Source organism: Scyliorhinus torazame, chromosome 3 (assembly GCF_047496885.1).
Source record: "Scyliorhinus torazame isolate Kashiwa2021f chromosome 3, sScyTor2.1, whole genome shotgun sequence".
Taxonomy (NCBI): domain Eukaryota; kingdom Metazoa; phylum Chordata; class Chondrichthyes; order Carcharhiniformes; family Scyliorhinidae; genus Scyliorhinus; species Scyliorhinus torazame.
Genome location: NC_092709.1, coordinates 199,442,276 through 199,460,686, shown reverse-complemented (window position 1 = coordinate 199,460,686; position 18,411 = coordinate 199,442,276). Strand labels below are relative to the sequence as shown.

General features: G+C 43.1%; 1 protein-coding gene across 1 annotated transcript in view; it reads right to left on the bottom strand.

Moving 5' to 3' along the window:
- LOC140408885 (magnesium transporter NIPA2-like) overlaps window positions 1-16,595 on the bottom strand; it is a 40,534-nt gene extending 23,939 nt beyond the window's left edge. Inside the window, exons 1-3 of the mRNA XM_072496723.1 lie at window positions 16,365-16,595; window positions 8,136-8,405; window positions 446-502 (exon numbers count right to left, since the gene is read on the bottom strand). Coding sequence (XP_072352824.1) covers window positions 446-502; window positions 8,136-8,405; window positions 16,365-16,395 — 358 coding nt within the window. The 5' untranslated portion in view covers window positions 16,396-16,595. The remainder of the gene's footprint in view (window positions 1-445; window positions 503-8,135; window positions 8,406-16,364) is intronic.
- Window positions 16,596-18,411: the final 1,816 nt, after the last annotated feature.

The window sequence follows — 18,411 nt, the reverse complement described above, 5'->3', positions numbered from 1 at the left end:
GGTCCTAATTCCCCAACTGTAAAGATTGTAAAAGTGCATAGCCTGGGTCAATGGTTGGCATAGGTACACAAAAGACAACCAACTATTGACAGTATAGTTTCTATACCGAGTGCTGAATTCCAACTTTGTGGCTCAGTGCCCCTTCCACCCCCATCTTCTCCCCCAATTCCAGCCCTTGCTGGTCAGCCTTTATGGCTCTCATTGATATACCATCCTTTAAAGTGTGTAGTTGATAAATTATTGTGACCATTATAACCCACCATTAAAAAAACAATCATTTGAATGAAACTTTAAAATATGACACATATCAGCTAAAGCAATCTTGTGCAGTGGTACCCATGGATAATCGCAAATCCTCTTTTGGTACTTCTTTAATACAATATTTTATTTTTTTTTGTTTGAGGCTCAAGTTAAAATTTTAAGTGTATTTAAAAAAAACGCTTACTAGAAAGGAGTCCTCCCCACCACAGCCTTTCTTTTAGATAGGCATAACCTCCTTCACCTGCAAAACAGTTATAAAACAATCAGATTGATGGGTTGAGTTTGGGCTCATTTTTGTCCCGACATCTGCTGTCAGTGGGTACACCAAATGTTAGAGATTTTCCACCCCACTAATGCTCACTGCATTTGTTAAGGATCATTAACTTGAATCTCATCACTGTAAATTTACCTAAGACACAACATTAATCGACAGACAAACCAACATAAATGATAGATTGTAAAAATACATTGTCACTTCAGACTGAGACTTTTAAATATTAACTATCACTTTTGAAAAACCCTTCAACTATTATTCAAGGTTTTTCAGAACTCCATTAAACAAATGCATTTTCTTAAAATGGTATTAAAACATAAAAATATCACTTCAAAATGAGTCAATATTCTAAGGAACTATGAAATTCTGAACTAGGTTGATAGTTTAATTTTCAATATTGACTTTGACAAGTCAGAAAGTTATACCAAAGTTTATTTATTGTTTACACAGTACATAAAATTGATCTATTCATTTACTGTAGTTATTTGACTTATAATTCAAGCTGCAACCAGTAAAAGAGAGAATAAAGCTGCCAAAGTGGTGTTGGAACTTGGACCAAAAACCTTGATCAATTAATCCAGTAACGGTAATGTTGAACTTAAATAGAATACACATGACCTTTGTCAAATTTCCATGCCTTTTCTTTAATTAATTGATTTGACCTTTACAGTTTCAGACCAAAAGATAAGGGGGGAAGGATAGGAGATATCAAAATTTTATTTGAAAGGAGAATGCAAAGCAGTCTTTTGTTTATACATTGCATTTTTTCCATTTTTGTATTACCAGTCAAGTTATTGTACTTACAGATCACAATTAATAAAACTTCAAAGCATTATATGTTTTCAGCTGCTAAATCCAAATGATGGCAAACTGAAACGAAAGAGAAAACGCTGGAAAATCTCAGCAGGTTTGGCAGCATCTGTAGGGAGAGAAAAGCGCTAGCGTTTAGAGTCCGATGATTCTTTGTCAAAGCCAAAGCCAAAGGCTTTGACAAAGTCATCGGACTCGAAACATTAGCTCTTTTCTCTCCCTACAGATGCTGCCAGACCTGCTGAGATTTTCCAGCGCTTTCTCTTTCGTTTCAGATTCTAGCATCCACAGTAATTTGCTTTTATCCAGTGATGGCAAACTGAACTGCACAGCTGGATACCACATGAATTAAATAGCAATCTGCTGCAACTAATGTTCTCTTGTCAGTGTTGGCATCTGCACGTTCCCCGTGTCTGCGTTCTCCCAGTGACTGCTTGGGTTTCCTTTGGGTACTCTGGTTTCCTCCAACAAAGATGTGCTTTTAGGTGAATTGGACATTCTGAATTCTCCCTCAGTGTACCTGAACTGGCGCTGGAGTGTGGCAACTAAGGGATTTTCACAGTAACTTCATTGCAGTGTTAATGTAAGCCTACTTGTGACACTAATAAAGATTATATTAGCTATCCATCATTACTTCATTATGGTTAATCAATCTGGATCCAAGTCTTCCCAATGCTGCTATGATCATGACAAATATTGTTCATACACTTGTGACATTTGCTCTCAAACGTAATGTATGCATTAACAGCCCACTAATGAAACAATGGGACAAAATATATAGCCAGTTCATTCACATAGAAAATAAGACTTACTTTTATATTGTGCTTAATCACATCTCTCAAAGTTTACGTTGTTTGAAAAGTAAGAATTCACAAATAACAATCAGATGAGTAATAAATGAATGTTTGGTGATGTTGGCTTCAAGGGAGAATGTAATGAGAGAACCACGAGAACACCCTGCTCCCTACAGTGTCATAATATATTTTAACATTCTCCAGGAGTGCACTGTATTGAGGTTTTCTGCTGAGTCTATCAGGAAGGATAAGGCATAAGAGGGTTGGTGTCGCAGGCAGCTCCCTGAAAGGTTAAGAGCTCCCTGTACATGGGTGATGTCACCATATTTTATTTGGAACAGCTGTTGTTCTGCAGATGGATGAGCATCCTCAATTCGTTTGAACTGGCCTTGCAGCCAGTGTTAAGTCTTAGTGAAAGTGAGTTCAAGTCCTTTGGCAACTGGACCAATCAACCTATTAAGGTACTGGGAATGTGATTTGGAGGGTGTCAGTGCAGCCGCCAAGATTTCTGAGGAGCATATAGCTAAAGTAAAGCAGTAAAGCAGAAACTGGGATAATGGGTGCAACATTCCCTTTCGATTGTGAACCAAGGGCCTGGTCACCTGGTCATCAGGTGGAAAAGTGCTTTCTTGATGGTGTACATGAGGCAGTCAGGCCCAGACCTTTTTCCTATGCAGTGCTAGTCACCAGAACTGTCTTTACTTTATTTGGAGATTGAAATGGACCACGTATAAATCTTCAGATAAAAAGAGGACAAAACCTATTCAATGCCACTCTCATCCGGATGGTCTGTTTTGCATGCAGCTGCATCAGCCTATATATAAATCTTTCTTCAATAAGCAAACGTCAAATGTCTCAATGCATTAAAATTCTATCTGTTCCCAGTGTCGTGAAGGATAGTTCTGGGCACATTTCTACATTCAGTTGGACAGTGCCATGCCACTTGCCTCTTGTAAAAATATCCACAGGGCCTCAAGGATGAAGAAGATGATGACTCTTGTCAAGGTAGTAACTGGGACAGGATCATACATTTGGAAGAATTTTCAAATAAACAAAGATGTAGCTCTATTAGTGGTGAGAAGGGTTCTCCAATTAGATAATTTATGCACATCCAATGTCTCAGAGCCACTGTACACTGTCAGAGGCAGATGCAGTGTGGAAGAGATCACCATCCATCTCATTCTGGAATGTGCATTTACAAAGAAGTCTAGAAATAGCTGTAATGGTTTTGTCGAGGTTCATCTGAGCAGCTCCATCACACAGGACTCTGTATTCTGGGGAATACTGTCAGGGATGCACATGGAGACAACGATCAACTCAGTGAAAGACTTTCTTGGTCTGCTTGAAACTTGTTGGTCTTAACAGTGCAAAGAGCTAACTATGACCAAGTGTTGCAGGGTCACATATTTCAAGGTCCAGGATGACCAGAGGACATAGACACAAGTACAACGTGTGTAAGGTTTAGGATGAGGCGGGCACAGAAACCAGGGTAGAGGTTAGCTTCGGTGATTTTAGCAGATAGAGAGGTCTGTAAAGTTGCCAAAGTCCCAGATGACCATAGGCTGCATTCCCCTTTGAGGGGAGAGCTGACCAGTGGTAATTGAACTTCCGGATCACCACACCTCAGGCGAGGGAGAAGATTGAGAAGCCAGGGCCTTCATGAATAACCTCAGCCGGTATGGGAATTGAACCCACGCTGTCCAGCCAACCGAGTTAAAACGGCAATTAAGAACTATGTGGAGCTCAATCAAAACGGGAAGGTCTCTGCAGTCACATTCTGGAATGCATTGAAGAAAGTGGCTAGGGCGGGGTTTATTTTGTACAAGGCCAAAGAAATACATTTTAGAGGGAGAGAGAGGAGAGGCAGAGGTTGTTGGAAGTTATTGTCAATGTGGATCTCAGGTACTTGGTGACTGTGACTAGGGAATTGCTGGCAGGACGAAAGAAATTGCAGGGGCAGTTTGATCATTTGACAACGGAAGGCAGTGGGTTAACTGCACCGGCTAAGGTGGGGTGCAGTATGAGTATGGAGAGAAGGCTAGTCACCTAATAGCCCATCAGCTGAGGCGGCAGGCAGCGGCAAGGGAAATTGTGCAGGTGAGGGCAGCAGGGGTATATGAGGTGGTGACCGAGCCGGGCAAATGAATGAGGTGTTTGAGACGATTTACCGGCGGCTCTATTAGAGTCGAATCTCGGAAGGAGGGGAAGTTTTTGGATGGGTTGGTATTCCCGGAGGTGGAAGAGGGGAAGCAGCAGGCATTGGAGGAGTCATTAGGGCTGCAAGAGGAAATGGAGTGGGAGGGTATGCCACAGTTGGTGAAGGCGCCTAGGCACGACAGCTTTCTGGCGGAATGTTATAAGTAGTTCTCGGAGGAATTGCCCCCCCCCCCCACCCCGCCCCCGTAATTTGAACATGTTTAATAAGTTGGTGGAAAGGGGGAGTTGTCGTCTACGTTAGCGCAGGAGTTTATTTTGCTGATCCCGAAAAAGGACAGGAATCCAACGGAGTGCGGGTCTGATGGGCTCATCTCATTATTGAATAAGGACAAGTTTTGGAAGTGGTGGCTAAGTTGTTAGGGAGACAATTGGAGGGTATGCACCGGATGTGGTCTCAGGAGGACCAGACGGGGTACAAGAAGGGGTGGCAGTTGTCTCGTTATATTAGGAAATTATTGAAATGTGGTTATGACCCCATTGTGGGGGAGTGTGCTGGAGGTTATCGTATTGATGCATGCGGAGAAGGCCTTCGACTGGGTGGAGTGGTGGTACTTGTTCGGGATCTTTGGAAGTTTTGAGCTAAAGTTCGTTGCTAGGGTACAGCTACTGTTTTAAGGAACTGTTTGTCACTGGGGGTGACGGGTGCTTAGGGATTAAAAGGGGAAAAATGAACAAACTCTAGATATATTGTTCAATTTGAGATGTTATGTAATGTGTTTGAATGCGTTAGTACACATGGGATCCTGGGCTTAATAAATTGAGGCAGATTACAAAAGCAAGGCGGATGATGAACCTTTATACGTTTGGCCTCAGCTGCAGCACCCTGTCCAATTCTGGTCACCACACTTTCTGAAGGATGTGAAAGCTTTGGTGGGCATGCAGAAATGAGCGGAGAAAATTATTCAGGCCTATGGGATTTGAGTTATATGGATAGATTAAGGAGGACAGCTCCAGTTTATCCAGAGAAGAGAAGGCCGAGAGAAGATTTGATAAAGGTATTCAAAATCATGGAGGTGTTTAGGCAGAGTAGAGAGAAAGAAATTGTTCTCATTGTCAGATGGTTAACAACCAGAGACCAATCTAAGATGATTTTCAAAAGAACAATTGGCAAAGACAAATAACTTATTTTAATGCAAGAAATGGCTAGGAGCTGGAAAATATTGCCTCAGGTGTTATGGACGCAGATTCAATGTGGCTTCCAAAACAAAACTGGATAAGCACCTTAAAGAGAAAATAGCTCTGTGGGACTACAGGGAAAGGAAGTGGGCATTGGAACTAGCCGGGTTGCTCAGAGTGCTGGCAGGCGCACGATGGGCCAAATGGCCACCCTCTGCTCTTATTACCATTCTATGTGCTGAAGGATAGATATACTGAGGCTTAGTGCAGCTGTCGCAAAGCCAATGTTGACAACTCTCCCACAGAGAAGCTGGAACAAGTTGGAAACCACTTTGTTGTATCAGAAAATGTTTAATGTAGTGTAAATGTAGATGCAATCTGCACTGGGAGTGGAGAGAGGCTCCCTAGAGTGCCATGTACTATAGCTCACTTAATTGACCTGTCTTGTACTTTGTGAACAATGACAATTGGACTGTACCATTATAAATTATGGATAAAGTATATTTTGAAAAAAGCAAAGAAAGCAAATTTGGATTCATAATCACACTTTTAAAAATTACACAGACGAAGCAACACATCAATACTGCAGGGGAATAACAGCTATAGGGCGAGATCCAAGGGGGCGCAATGCAGCCGGGAGAGTTTCTCCAGGCTTCCCGACAGTCGTTACACCTCGTGAGATCTAACCAGATCTTGCAAGACGTCGAAATCTGGATCCTGTCCATAATGCACAGGATTCAGTCTCGCAGAGTGAAGTTGGCTTCAAGGCTGACCTACCTCGGCCTTCACCGGATTGAAAGGCTACCTGGCATCTAATGGCCTTGCCAAGGAGACCCCAGCCGAGTGTCATTCAGTACTGGTCCCCATGAATGTGGACAAGTGGAACGGCACCTGGGATGGGGGGGGGGGGGGTCTCCCAGGCGATCAGAGGCCCCCGTGTGATTGGCCTCCGGGCAGGGTGGGAAGCTGAGACTCCTGGTGCCATCATGGCACTGCCACCCTGGCATCCCTGAGAGCCAGCCTGACACTGCCAGGCTAGCATTTTGCCCACACTGGAGATTGGGCCCAGGGGTACGGAGGGGCCCCGAGGATCCCCCAAACAGGTGTTGGCGCATTGGAGCTTGGGTGGGGGGAAATTGTGTCGTGAGATTGTGGCTCCTTAGTGCAGGAAATTTGGCTTCAGTGGGGCACTCCCCGTGAGGGCTTAAAGTCAGAATGCCATTAGATAGCAGGGTCATTCCTGGTGCGCCCAGAACAGTACTCGCACACATGTGCTGAAATCTTTAAGCCTCTAGCCTGCCTCAACGGATACATTCAATGAGTCTGTCTTTTACTGGTTTCCCTCCATCTCACAGCCAGCAGGCAAGAGCTAAGCCTTTCACCGAGCCTCCATCAAGAATGGCATCCCCATCCCACCTCTGCCAGGTAAAGGACATCCTGGAGATCCAGTGATGGGTGTTCCTTCCATTCATGCATGAATACAGATGGAGATATTGCTCTTTGACTAGTATGATGTGAGCCATGTGCAAAAACCCACATTAGGACACTTTTCCTCTCATCTCTACTACCCTCAAAACTCTATGGAGATCATTGCCTCAGCAGCATAGAAACATGATCCCTTTTCAGCCATGGCCATTCACTCGGGTGGATGGAGGTTTGGAGTCGCAAGTTGCCTGTCCTCCAACAATCATGCCCTTTGGAGGCATCCACCTCCCTCCCTCCTTTGTGCCCTGCCTTTGACTGTAGTCAATGACAAATAGCACAGAATGAACGGCAGCTCCACATCTTGCTGAGATTTCGATGTTATGAGACCCATGAGTCGGGAACAAACTTGCTGCAATGTGGGCTTAACCATAGAGAGGAGAATACAACTGAGCATCTTTGACACCCAGTTACCTCATAATTATTAGGGTGCCTCTTTATTCAGCCACTTGTGCTGACCTTGAACTCCATCCACCTGCAAAGACCCTCCTCCCACCCAACGATCTCACTGACTGACTAACTGCATGGTCAAGGTCAGTTTGATAAACTCACTCCACCACCTTCTACCCTCCTCCTGATAAACTCACTCCACCACCTTCTACCCTCCTCCTGTCACCCATCAACTTCTCCCCACTTACATCACACATAGTTCCACCCAATATCAGCATTCCTCCCCTGTGTCTCTCTTGAACCTTCCAGGTTACGCAGGACCCTATCACAATCCACCTCCAAATGCCTTTCCTCCTCTCAGAGCCGACACTTGTTCCCATTCCTTGCCCATCTTGGCTCTGCCACCTCTCGTCATTCAGGTCACCCGTCTTGTCCCCCTTTTATGACCCAGTTGATGAGACCTTCACCTTTCAGACTCTCACCCTGGAACAGCCACCTTACCATTCTCACTCTTTTCCTTCACACCTCCCCGCCACTTCAACTGTGATTGTGACCTCCTATCACCAGTACCCTGAATTCTCCCCCTGGGACTTAATCGTTGACACCAACAACCCCGCCCTCCTTGAAACTCCCCCCCCCCCCTTCCATTCCTCCTTGCTACAAACCAGTCCATCCCCCCCTCCCCCTCCTCCCCTCCCCCCCTCCCCCCCTTGTTCTAGCAAATAACACATATGTGATACTTGAAACTCAACACTAAGAAAATAAAGACAATGCAAACAAGGATGACTCACCAGCTCTGGTAATCCCTTTTTCAGACAATCGCAAGAGGCCTTTCTTCTTAAGTATAAAACTGCACCCAATGAGGAGACTAGAAGTGACTGCTAAGGCCAACCCAATGTACAAGTTGTATTTTGTTTCAGGCCAAGTTATTGTTTCATCGTCAGTCCCATTGAATTTTTCGTGTGCTTTGTGGAGATGACCATCTTTTACTTCGGTTATGTTGATGATCTGACACAAAGCCCACTGAGTCGTATTACGGCAGGTTAATGAAATGAAGGAACCTGTAGGGGAAAACAACTTTTAAAAGAATATATATATACATATTTCAGGCCTTGGGACCTACAAGATAAAAGCATTTATATCCTATGTACAAACACAAAAATCACCACAGTATGTGAAATTTTTTAAGTTGCATTTTAATGCCTCACTTGTGATCGACTGCTGCTGGTGCTTATGGTTACGCCCATCAGGAGATATGGTGTTGTGGTATGTCACACAGACCTGAATTGTGCCACTTGTGATCAAATGATGTTTAAATTAATGTTGGGACTTTAGAAACATTAAAATAAATATTCCTCATATAATATTCAATTTCCTTTTGCAATTAATCAAAACATGGTGTGAAAATACACTTTTTGTTGAAGGCAGCATTTATTGAGCTCACTTCAAGTCCCAAAATATAAACACCAATGCCCAAACCACAAGGAGAAGCTCAATATCCAATGTAAAATGTTTAGCAGACAAATGGTTGGAAAATTTGAATGCAATCTTTTGGCGGTTTATGCAGATTGTTCTGCATATATTTTAATTCATGTTTGAAGACTTTGTACACACTCGGGAACAGATGTGGTTAGGCAGGGTGTTGATATATTTGAAAATGCCTAGTTACTATTCATTTGAAAATGAACTGTTGCAATCTGCATTCACATTTAGATGAGGCAAAGGGAAACGAGGAGAGAATCGGGGGGGGCTCTAGAAGTATTTGTATAATGGCAGAAATACAAAAACGGCAAAGAGGTGCTGACAACATTTCGATAGGTAGTAACATAACCATGTGAGGGCCATCCCATAGAGTCGGACAACAACAACAACAAAAAAAGAGGATGATGGCACAGTTGACTATCAAAACTTTAGAAGATCAGTTAAGTTACACAGCACATCATTTCTAACTTAGTGCCAAGGCGGTCAATGATTTTTCATCGAAAGACCGATAAAAGGGATGCAACAGGGAGACACAATGGCACAGTGGTTGGCACTGTTGCCTCACAGCTCCATGGTCTCGGGGTCAATTCCGGCATCAGGTGACTGTCTGTGTGGAGTTTGCACTTTCTCCCAGTGTCTGCATGGGTTTCCTCCGGATGCACTGGAGTTTCCTCCCACAGTCCAAAGATGTGCAGGTTAGGTGGATTGGCCATGCTAAATTGCCCCTCAGTGAACAAAATGTTAGGTGGAGTTACGGGGATATGGTGGAGGCGTGGGTTTAAGGGGGTGCTCTTTCCAAGGGCCGGTGCAGACTGGATGGGCCAAATAGCCTCCTTCTGCACTGTAAATTCTATGATTCTATGAACAGGGATTTTTGGGAGCAATGAGTAGCAATGAGACATTAAGAACTTGAGACAATAGAGAGGGCAGTAGTTGAAGAGAATGGATAGGTTAAGGGCACATTTTCTGTGGAGGGGGTTAATTTTGTAATTGAAAAGGGGCAGTGGTTGATCACAGAGAGATGCTAAAAACGTGAACCAGCTTGTGAAGACATGGCGAGGGGGTTATTTGCGTGGTCATAAGTTGTATAGAGAGGGGGACTGAGTGAACAGTCTCATGGAAGGCATTGTCTTATTAAGAGAAGCAGGGAAGAAAGTAGATCATAACTAGAATCGAGACTAGGATTATCGGAGGTAAGTCACAACAGAGTTGATCTGTACAGACATCTTCAATCTTGATGGGAAAGAAATCCATGAGGTCTTAACACTCACTACTTGAAATGAGCGTGAACAGGATGGGAAAAAGTGTTGCAGGTGGTCCTAAATCAGGAGGGAAAATAAATTCTGGATGGTCTTTGGAGGATTTTGGTGAGTACAGCAAGACTTGGTAATTACTGACATGATTTGTTCTTGCTAATTATTGCCCATTTGTGTGCTGGGTGTACCCTAATTTAATCAAACAAGCATGGGGACCATATTAACAAGCTTCATATCCTCAGGATTTACAAAAGCGATTTACTGCTGTTACAATCCCAGTTGATGTTATAACTGGGCAGGAATATACCAGAATGCTGGCTCAAGAGAAGTCATTAAAAAAAAAACATGGCAGAACAGAGAGTCGCAGGATGGTTAATTAGTTTTAACAAGAAAAAAAAATGTATTAAACAGAAAAAAATATGCCTTTACTCCCCCCTTACCGGATACCGGAAGTCTGCAGAAGGATTTAGATAGGTTAGGTGAATGGGCTAGGGTCTGGCAGATGGAATTCAATGTTGCCAAGTGTGAGGCTATCCATTTTGGGAGGAATAACAGCAGAATGGATTATTATTTAAACGGTAAGATGTTAAAACATGCTGCTGTGCAGAGGGACATGGGTGTGCTGGTGCACGAGTCGCAAAAAGTTGGTGTGCAGGTGCAACAGGTGATTAAGAAGGCTAATCGAGTTTTGTCTTTCATTGCTAGAGGGATGGAGTTCAAGACTAGGGAGGTTATGCTGCAATTGTATAAGGTGTTGGTGAGGCCGCATCTGGAGTAGTGTGTTCAGCTTTGGTCTCCTTACCTGAGAAAGGACATATTGGCACTGGAGGGAGTGCAGAGGAGATTCACTAGGTTGATCCCAGAGTTGAGGGGATTAGATTATGACGAGAGGTTGAGTAGACTGGGACTGTACTCATTGGAGTTTAGAAGGATGCGGGGGGATCTTATTGAGACATATAAAATTATGAAGGGAATAGATAGGATAGATGCGGGCAGGTTGTTTTCACTGGTCGGGGAAAGCAGAACTAGGGGGCATAGCCTCAAAATAAGGGGAGGTAGATTTAGGACGGAGTGTAGGAGGAACTTCTTCACCCAAAGGGTTGTGAATCTCTGGAATTCCTTGCCCAGTGAAGCAGTTGAGGCTCCTTCTTTAAACGTTTTTAAGAAAAAGATAGATGCCTTTCTAAAGAATAAAGGGATTCGGGGATATGGTGTACGGGCCGGAGAGTGGAGCTAAGTCCACAAAGATCAGCCATGATCTCATTAAATGGCGGAGCAGGCTCGAGGGTCCAGATGGCCTACTCCTGTTCCTAGTTCTTATGTTCTTAGTTTAACAATTACACACAGGGTTTAGGATTAACACAATAAAAAGTACATCTTAATCTACTATGGTCTCATTAACACAGTCCCTTTTAAGCACACAAAATGACTGTGGGCTAATACACTTTCCACTCAGATCCCCAAGTGAATGTTTGTGGAAGACTCCTCAGAATACCCCTAGATAATTGTCATGAGATTTTCCAAACTCCGCCCCCAAAACACACTTTAAAATCTTCTCACAAGTGTACTTTCACTTATCAGCATGCATTCCGAAATTCAGACAAGGTTTTCCAAATGACACTTTTAAACAAAGCTTCTGCTCCACTTTTAACCAGTCCAGGATTTCATACTAACCTCTTTAGGATTTCTTTTTTTTGACTGCTTATGCAACTGTCCACAATTGGTTTCACCCTCGATTCCCAGACTGTATTAAAATGGCAGCCAACATTTACTTTATCTTTGAAGGCTGTTGTCTATTGTCCCACTTTGAATCTGTTACCGCAACTGTCTCTTTAACTCTGAACTATTTGTTTACTGTCCCTTGAACTCTTCTGAACAATACCTTGGTCTCTGTTCACTTAACTTTAGACTTCTTGAACACTTTATTTCTCTAGTTTCCTTAAATAGCTGCTCTTCAGATATCTGTACTTGATTTCTTAGCCACCACTCGATGGTATGACTTTTCTTCTGGTAAAGCTTATAGATATGTTCCCTCTCTAGCTTTCAAAACCAGAGCTGAGAGAGCTGCCTTCTCTCTCACCTCAAATCTCCAACTGTAATCAAATTAGCTAACTTAAAAGCTTCTATACCGTATAAGGCCTCAGTTGCTAAGTAGCACTGACATGCTTCATAGAATTTACATAGAATTTACAGTGCAGAAGGAGGCCATTCGGCCCATCGAGTCTGCACCGGCTCTTGGAAAGAGCACCCAACACAAGGTCAACACCTCCACTCTATCCCCAGTAACCCCACCCAACACTAAGGGCAATTTTGGACACCAAGGGCAATTTTTCATTGGCAATCCACATAACCTGCACATCTTTGGACTGTGGGAGGAAACCGGAGCACCCGGAGGAAACCCACGCACACACGGGGAGGATGTGCAGACTCCGCACAGACAGTGACCCAAGCCGGAATCGAACCTGGGACCCTGGAGCTGTGAAGCAATTGTGCTATCCACAATGCTACCGTGCTGCCCATGTTGCTACAATGATACCGTGCTGCTTCGGTGTCTTATATTTATTCTTCATGCATAGCCCACTCTAAGCACGATAGAAACACAGTTGGAACTTCATCCCCACACATACAAACACCTTTGTCCGGCATGAATCGGACTATAGGTTTTACCCTTCCAGGCACAGAAGCATTAAATTAAACATGCTTTAAAGTATACCTAATTTATAATATTTATCAGTACAAACTAACTTCCTAAATTACCTTTGTTTTCCAAAGAAACCCAATCATTTGTCAATCATTTCTTTCCGGGACCCACTTACCCAACTGGCCAACGCCATATTCACTTACATTTAATGTGACAGATGGGCAGCAAAGACATGATGGGCAGAAAGGCCACGTTCTGTGCTGTAAAACTTTTATGAATCGATGAAACCAGAGAGATAATTAAAGTGCAGAGGAGGGCCATGAGGTCGATGTCATTGTTTGAATTAAAGGGAAAAAAGATTTACATTTTGCTAGCAACTTCACAGCTACAGGAGTACAAAGTAATTTGCAGCCAATGAAGTACAGCCATTGCTGTAATGCCAATTTATACACCGCATGCTCTCAAAAACAGCAATGTGATCGAGACCAGATAATCAGTTTTTTGTGTGATGTTGATTGAGACAATTATTAATTAGGAAATCAGGGCTAATTCCCTGCTCTTATTCAATGTAGTCTCGTTGAATCTTTTAAACCACATGAGGCAGAGCCTCTATTTAACATGGTATCTGAACAACAGCATTTCTAACACAGCAGGACTCCTATCGCACTACATTGGGGTGATAGCCTAGAAGTGGAGGTGGACCCACAATCGACTGTCTGATATAAAGACAAGAGTGTTACCCATTGAGCCACGACAAACACAGAGGAAAGACTACAGAAACTTACTTATTAAGTCTATCTATCAGACTTAATAGATAGCCCTTAAAGATAATCTTGCAGGGAAGATGAAGTATGCTGATAAATTGTTGGGAAAGATGGACTCGCCAACACTAAGGGCATTCAAATGGTAATTGGATAAACATATGGACGATAAGGGAATAGTGTAGTTGGGCCTTAGAGTGGTTTCACAGGTCGGTGCAACATCGAGGGCCGAAGGGCCTGTACTGCGCTGTAATGTTCTATGTTCTATTAGTGCAAATTAAATTGAGAGAGTAAGACAGAGGGACACAGGTTTAAACTCAAGAAGGCTGCTTTTAGGACTGACATTAATAATTCTTTCAGTAAACTACGCAAGGGTTTATTTGGGGGGGGGGGGGGGTGGTGGTCAGACAAAGGCAGTGAGCTTCTGTTAGGTTTGGAGGATTTTCCTTCTGTAGCTGCCGTGAAAGAGTACGAGCGTAATTGTTCGGTGCTAGGTATAATCTGGTAAACGCAGTGGGTTTTGCTGCGGGTGAGGATCAACACCCAGACAGAAAGTAAGAAGACGGTTTTCTCCAAACCCCGTTGTCCCTCAACACATTTTGAATGGATGCATCAACTCTCCAACCTGGTGTTTGGCTTACCAAACGTTCCTTTGAACGAGAGGACTGAGAATGAGTGTGTATATGTGGAAGGCCAGTGCGTTGGGAGTATGTTCTAGCTCCTCTACAGGAATGGTGACTGAATCTTTTGGTGGGCGATCTTGAAAAGCTACTCAATTTAAGATTTGTTGATTGAAAGACTTCAGTTAAGTAAGGATTGATTGGTGACGATCAGATGTCCCAGTCATGTGATTGTTCCAAATAATAGCTAACTGGCTTGCTGTTGGGCTGTCTGTCAGACAGCCAGTCCACTCTGCCCTCTCACTCCTGGGCTATGCATTCTCTCGTATCTCTGCTCACAAAAAACATTTCCGTGGCACTCTTTCTGTTCGCCATCCTGCTGACCCTACCTGGTAGTTGGGATAGTTATGTCAATTTCAGGGTGCTGCAGTTCTTAGGCTCAATGCTTGTGTTAGCTGATGGGTGGAGGGAGAAGCAAATAATGTCAATCAATCTTTTGGGGAAGACTGTGACCCTTTTTATACCCGCCCATGGCTCACCTGCAGGCACGATCCCCACTTTCAAAACGTCTGCAATAATCCACAGTAAAACAGGTCATTTAGCTTGCTAAGTACAATACTGATATTTAATAAGTGCAATGTTTAATTGGACAGTGTGCTAAAATGTCTTTGTAAATAATTTTCCCAATCTATCACTAGCAACCACCATTATGCAGATGCCAAATTTACTGGAACAGATTCACATTACATTGAACAGGTTCAATGAAAATATCAATAAACGTCAAATAATAAACATGTTTCTCCACCTAATTTATCCAAGTTACGATGCTACAACAGTAGGAGAAAAGAAAACTGAAAAGGGAGACAATGTGTATTTTTAAATCACATAAGTGCAGCCTTATTTAGTTTAAACTGCGATCACAGAACTAGAGAACAAATGTCGCAGATGTTAAACAGTGTTCTTTCCCCTCAAACTAGGAAATGTTATTGTGTATTCCAATTAGTTAAAGTTGAGTACTGTAAATTGTATTATAAGATTGATTTTTTTTTTGAGCACTTATTCATTTTGGGGTCAAGATGTATTTCATAGGCCTAGAAAATTTAACTTTAGAATAACAATTTTCATCAATGATTAGCATTAATCAAGTAAAATTGGGCAGCACAGTGGTTAGCACTGTTGCCTCACGTCACCGAGGTCCTAGGTTTGATCCCAGCTCTGGCTCACTGTCCGTATGGAGTTTGCACTTTCTCCCTGTGTTTGTGTGGGTCTTGCCCCTACAACCCAAATATGTGCAGACTGGGTGGATTGGTCACGCTTAATTGCCCCTTAATTGGAAAAGGTGAATTGGGTACTCAATTTTTTAAAAATCAAGTAAAATTGAGATGATAACAGTGCAACTTCTGCATGGGTTTTTTGGATGAAGTGGGCTTGACGAGAGAGTGTTTTTTTTTTCCAAATTCTGGTAAATGCCAGACATTAATTTGATCAAACTTAATGGAATACTAGGTTTTCTGTGAAGTGGTACATATTAGCAAGACCACAGTTGGACTATTTGGAGAGGTTTTGGGCTCAGCACACATTAACAGTACACTGGATCAAAAACACTGCACAAACACTAGGGCAATATATGGCATGAAGGAATACAAATAAGAGGACTTAAAAATGTTAGATTTGCTTTCATTAGACCAGAGGGGATTGCATGGTAGTTTAATCATTTAAACCACAAAAGAATGGGAGAGAGCAAACAGAAATAGATGGTTTCCAATTAACCAGAAATCTAGAATGGTGGAAAATTAAGTGCAAGGTGATTTTTAAAAAAAAACAAAGAGGTTAATGGGGTGGTGGAATTAACAGAGTTTGTGACTGAAGTCACCACTAAGAATAGGTTAAACACGTGGTTAAAAGGGAAGGAGAATAATGGTATATGGAAACAGGCAACGCAAAATGAACCAGGACTACTGCTCAGAGGATAGACACCAAAGCTGGCTAGTCGGGCTAAATGGCTTATTTCAAAGTTATGTATACATCATTTCACTGTTTGTATTCTTGACATCTCAGCCAAACCAGGCATTGTTCTTAAAACATACATGTACCTAACCCGGAAAACGTTGGAACCTGTGACAGAAGTCAAATTATGGAACAGTTTTACTTGAAATGGTTCGAATTATTTGTGCAATACAAGTAATAAAACAATGCTGCATTTTACAGGAAAGCATCTCTCGGTTAAACACATCAGAAAATGAGAACTGCAGGGAATTACCCTCAACACACTGTTGGTGTCCCGGATCCATTGAATGATTCCCGTGAACAGCTGGAAGTGATGTTTTTAATAGAGCAAACTCATCTGATCTCCTCAGTCAAGATGTCTTTGTTGAAAGTTTCTCTCCGAAAACGTTACAGCTATTTTTTTTCTCTTCCCTGTACTACACAACATGGACCTATCTTCTGCTTGCCGGCTCTTCTAATGCTAACCTCCTTTACCCGCGAACTTCTTGTTTTGCTTCATCGAGCTTGTCTGCACTCCTGTTGTGGCCCCGCCCCCTCTCCAGGTATCCGCCTGTCACTCAGTCAATGCAGGAGTTCGTCAGTATCAAGTGGGCCGCCCCACACTGCATAACATTGTACCACACCTCCCCATCCCACCCCACCCAACACCGCAAGGCATTGCATCACACCTCCTCTCCCCACATTACGTTGTACCACATACCGCACATTACTCTTGCATGGCCCGCTTTACCCTACATTACAACATACACGCCACATGACTGTCTCAAAAACTCGAACTGCACTCAGGGGTGGATCTACTATGAAACTAATGAAGCTTAACCTTCAGGGCCCCTAATCCCGGAGGGGCCCCAGAAGCGACTTTAGTCAACATTGCTTAAACATTTTGGGTCTACTGTATGAGAAGGGGTTTAAAAAAACATATAATAATAATATAGTGTAATTCAATACAAAATAATCATTAAAATAAAAATTAAAAGGTTATTAAAGTATCATGTAGGCTAGCTGTAAACGAAAAAAAAAACGTTCAAATTAAGGATGTTTCATTCTAAATATATTTAATATAAAATAATTATAAATAATTTAAAACACTATTAACATTTATGACAGAAATACAAACAGTAGATGACGTGTCGTAACAAAAAAGGGGAGCCGCTGAAAAGGCAATCACAATGTTAACGTGAATTTTCAACATGATAGCACTCGTGATAGCAATCTAGACAAGAATTTTTTTCAATAAAGTGTTCATAAGGATACAATATTTTAATTACCCCTACTGAAAAATAAATGTTATATTTAGAAAAGTAAGGTAAGTAATTTTTTTTTAAAAAATGTGTTTATTAAGAGTTTTTTAACAGAATTTTCAACCATACAAACAAACCACCCCCCCCCCCTAACAAAAAAGAAAGAAAGCTCGCATAGCAAGACATGAACATGGCAAGTCAATATGATACAGAACTTTGTACATTGGATTCCTCCTGTACATGTCAGTTTTCCGGATCATTCATGTGTTTTCTTGCTCAAATGCCCCCCAGAAACCCCCCCCTTCCCCCTCCCTCCCTCTTCCCCCCCCCACGAAAGATATCCCCCCCTTCCCCCCCCCCCCCCCCCCCCGGGTTGCTGTTGCTGCTGTCCGACCTTCATCTAACGCTCCGCGAGATAGTCTAGGAACGGTTGCCACCGCCTGTAGAACCACTGCGCAGACCCTCTCAAGGCAAACTTTATCCTCTCCAACTTGATAAACCCTGCCATATCATTTATCCAGGCCTCCACGCTGGGGGGCTTCGCATTAACAAGATCCACATTAACAAGATCCTTCGCCGGGCTACTAGGGACGCAAAGGCCAGAATGCCGGCCTCCTTCACCTCCTGCACTCCCGGCTCGTCCACTACTCCAAACAGTGCTAGCCCCCAGCTTGGCTTGACCTGGACTTTCACCACCTTAGATACTATTCCCGCAACTCCACTCCAGAACCCCTCCAGTGCCGGGCATGACCAAAACATATGGACATGGTTCGCCGGACTTCCTGAGCACCTCCCACATCTGTCCTCCACCCCAACGAACCTACTCAGCCTCGCCCCCGTCATATGCGCTCTGTGCACTACTTTAAACTGTACCAGGCTAAGCCTGGCACACGAGGAAGAGGAATTAACCCTACTTAGGGCATCAGCCCACAGCCCCTACCCAATCTCTTCCCCCAGCTCCTCGTCCCATTTACCTTTCAGCTCTTCTACCAAAGCCTCCCCCTCTTCTTTCATCTCCTGGTATATCGGCAACACCTTGCCCTCCCCGACCCATATGCC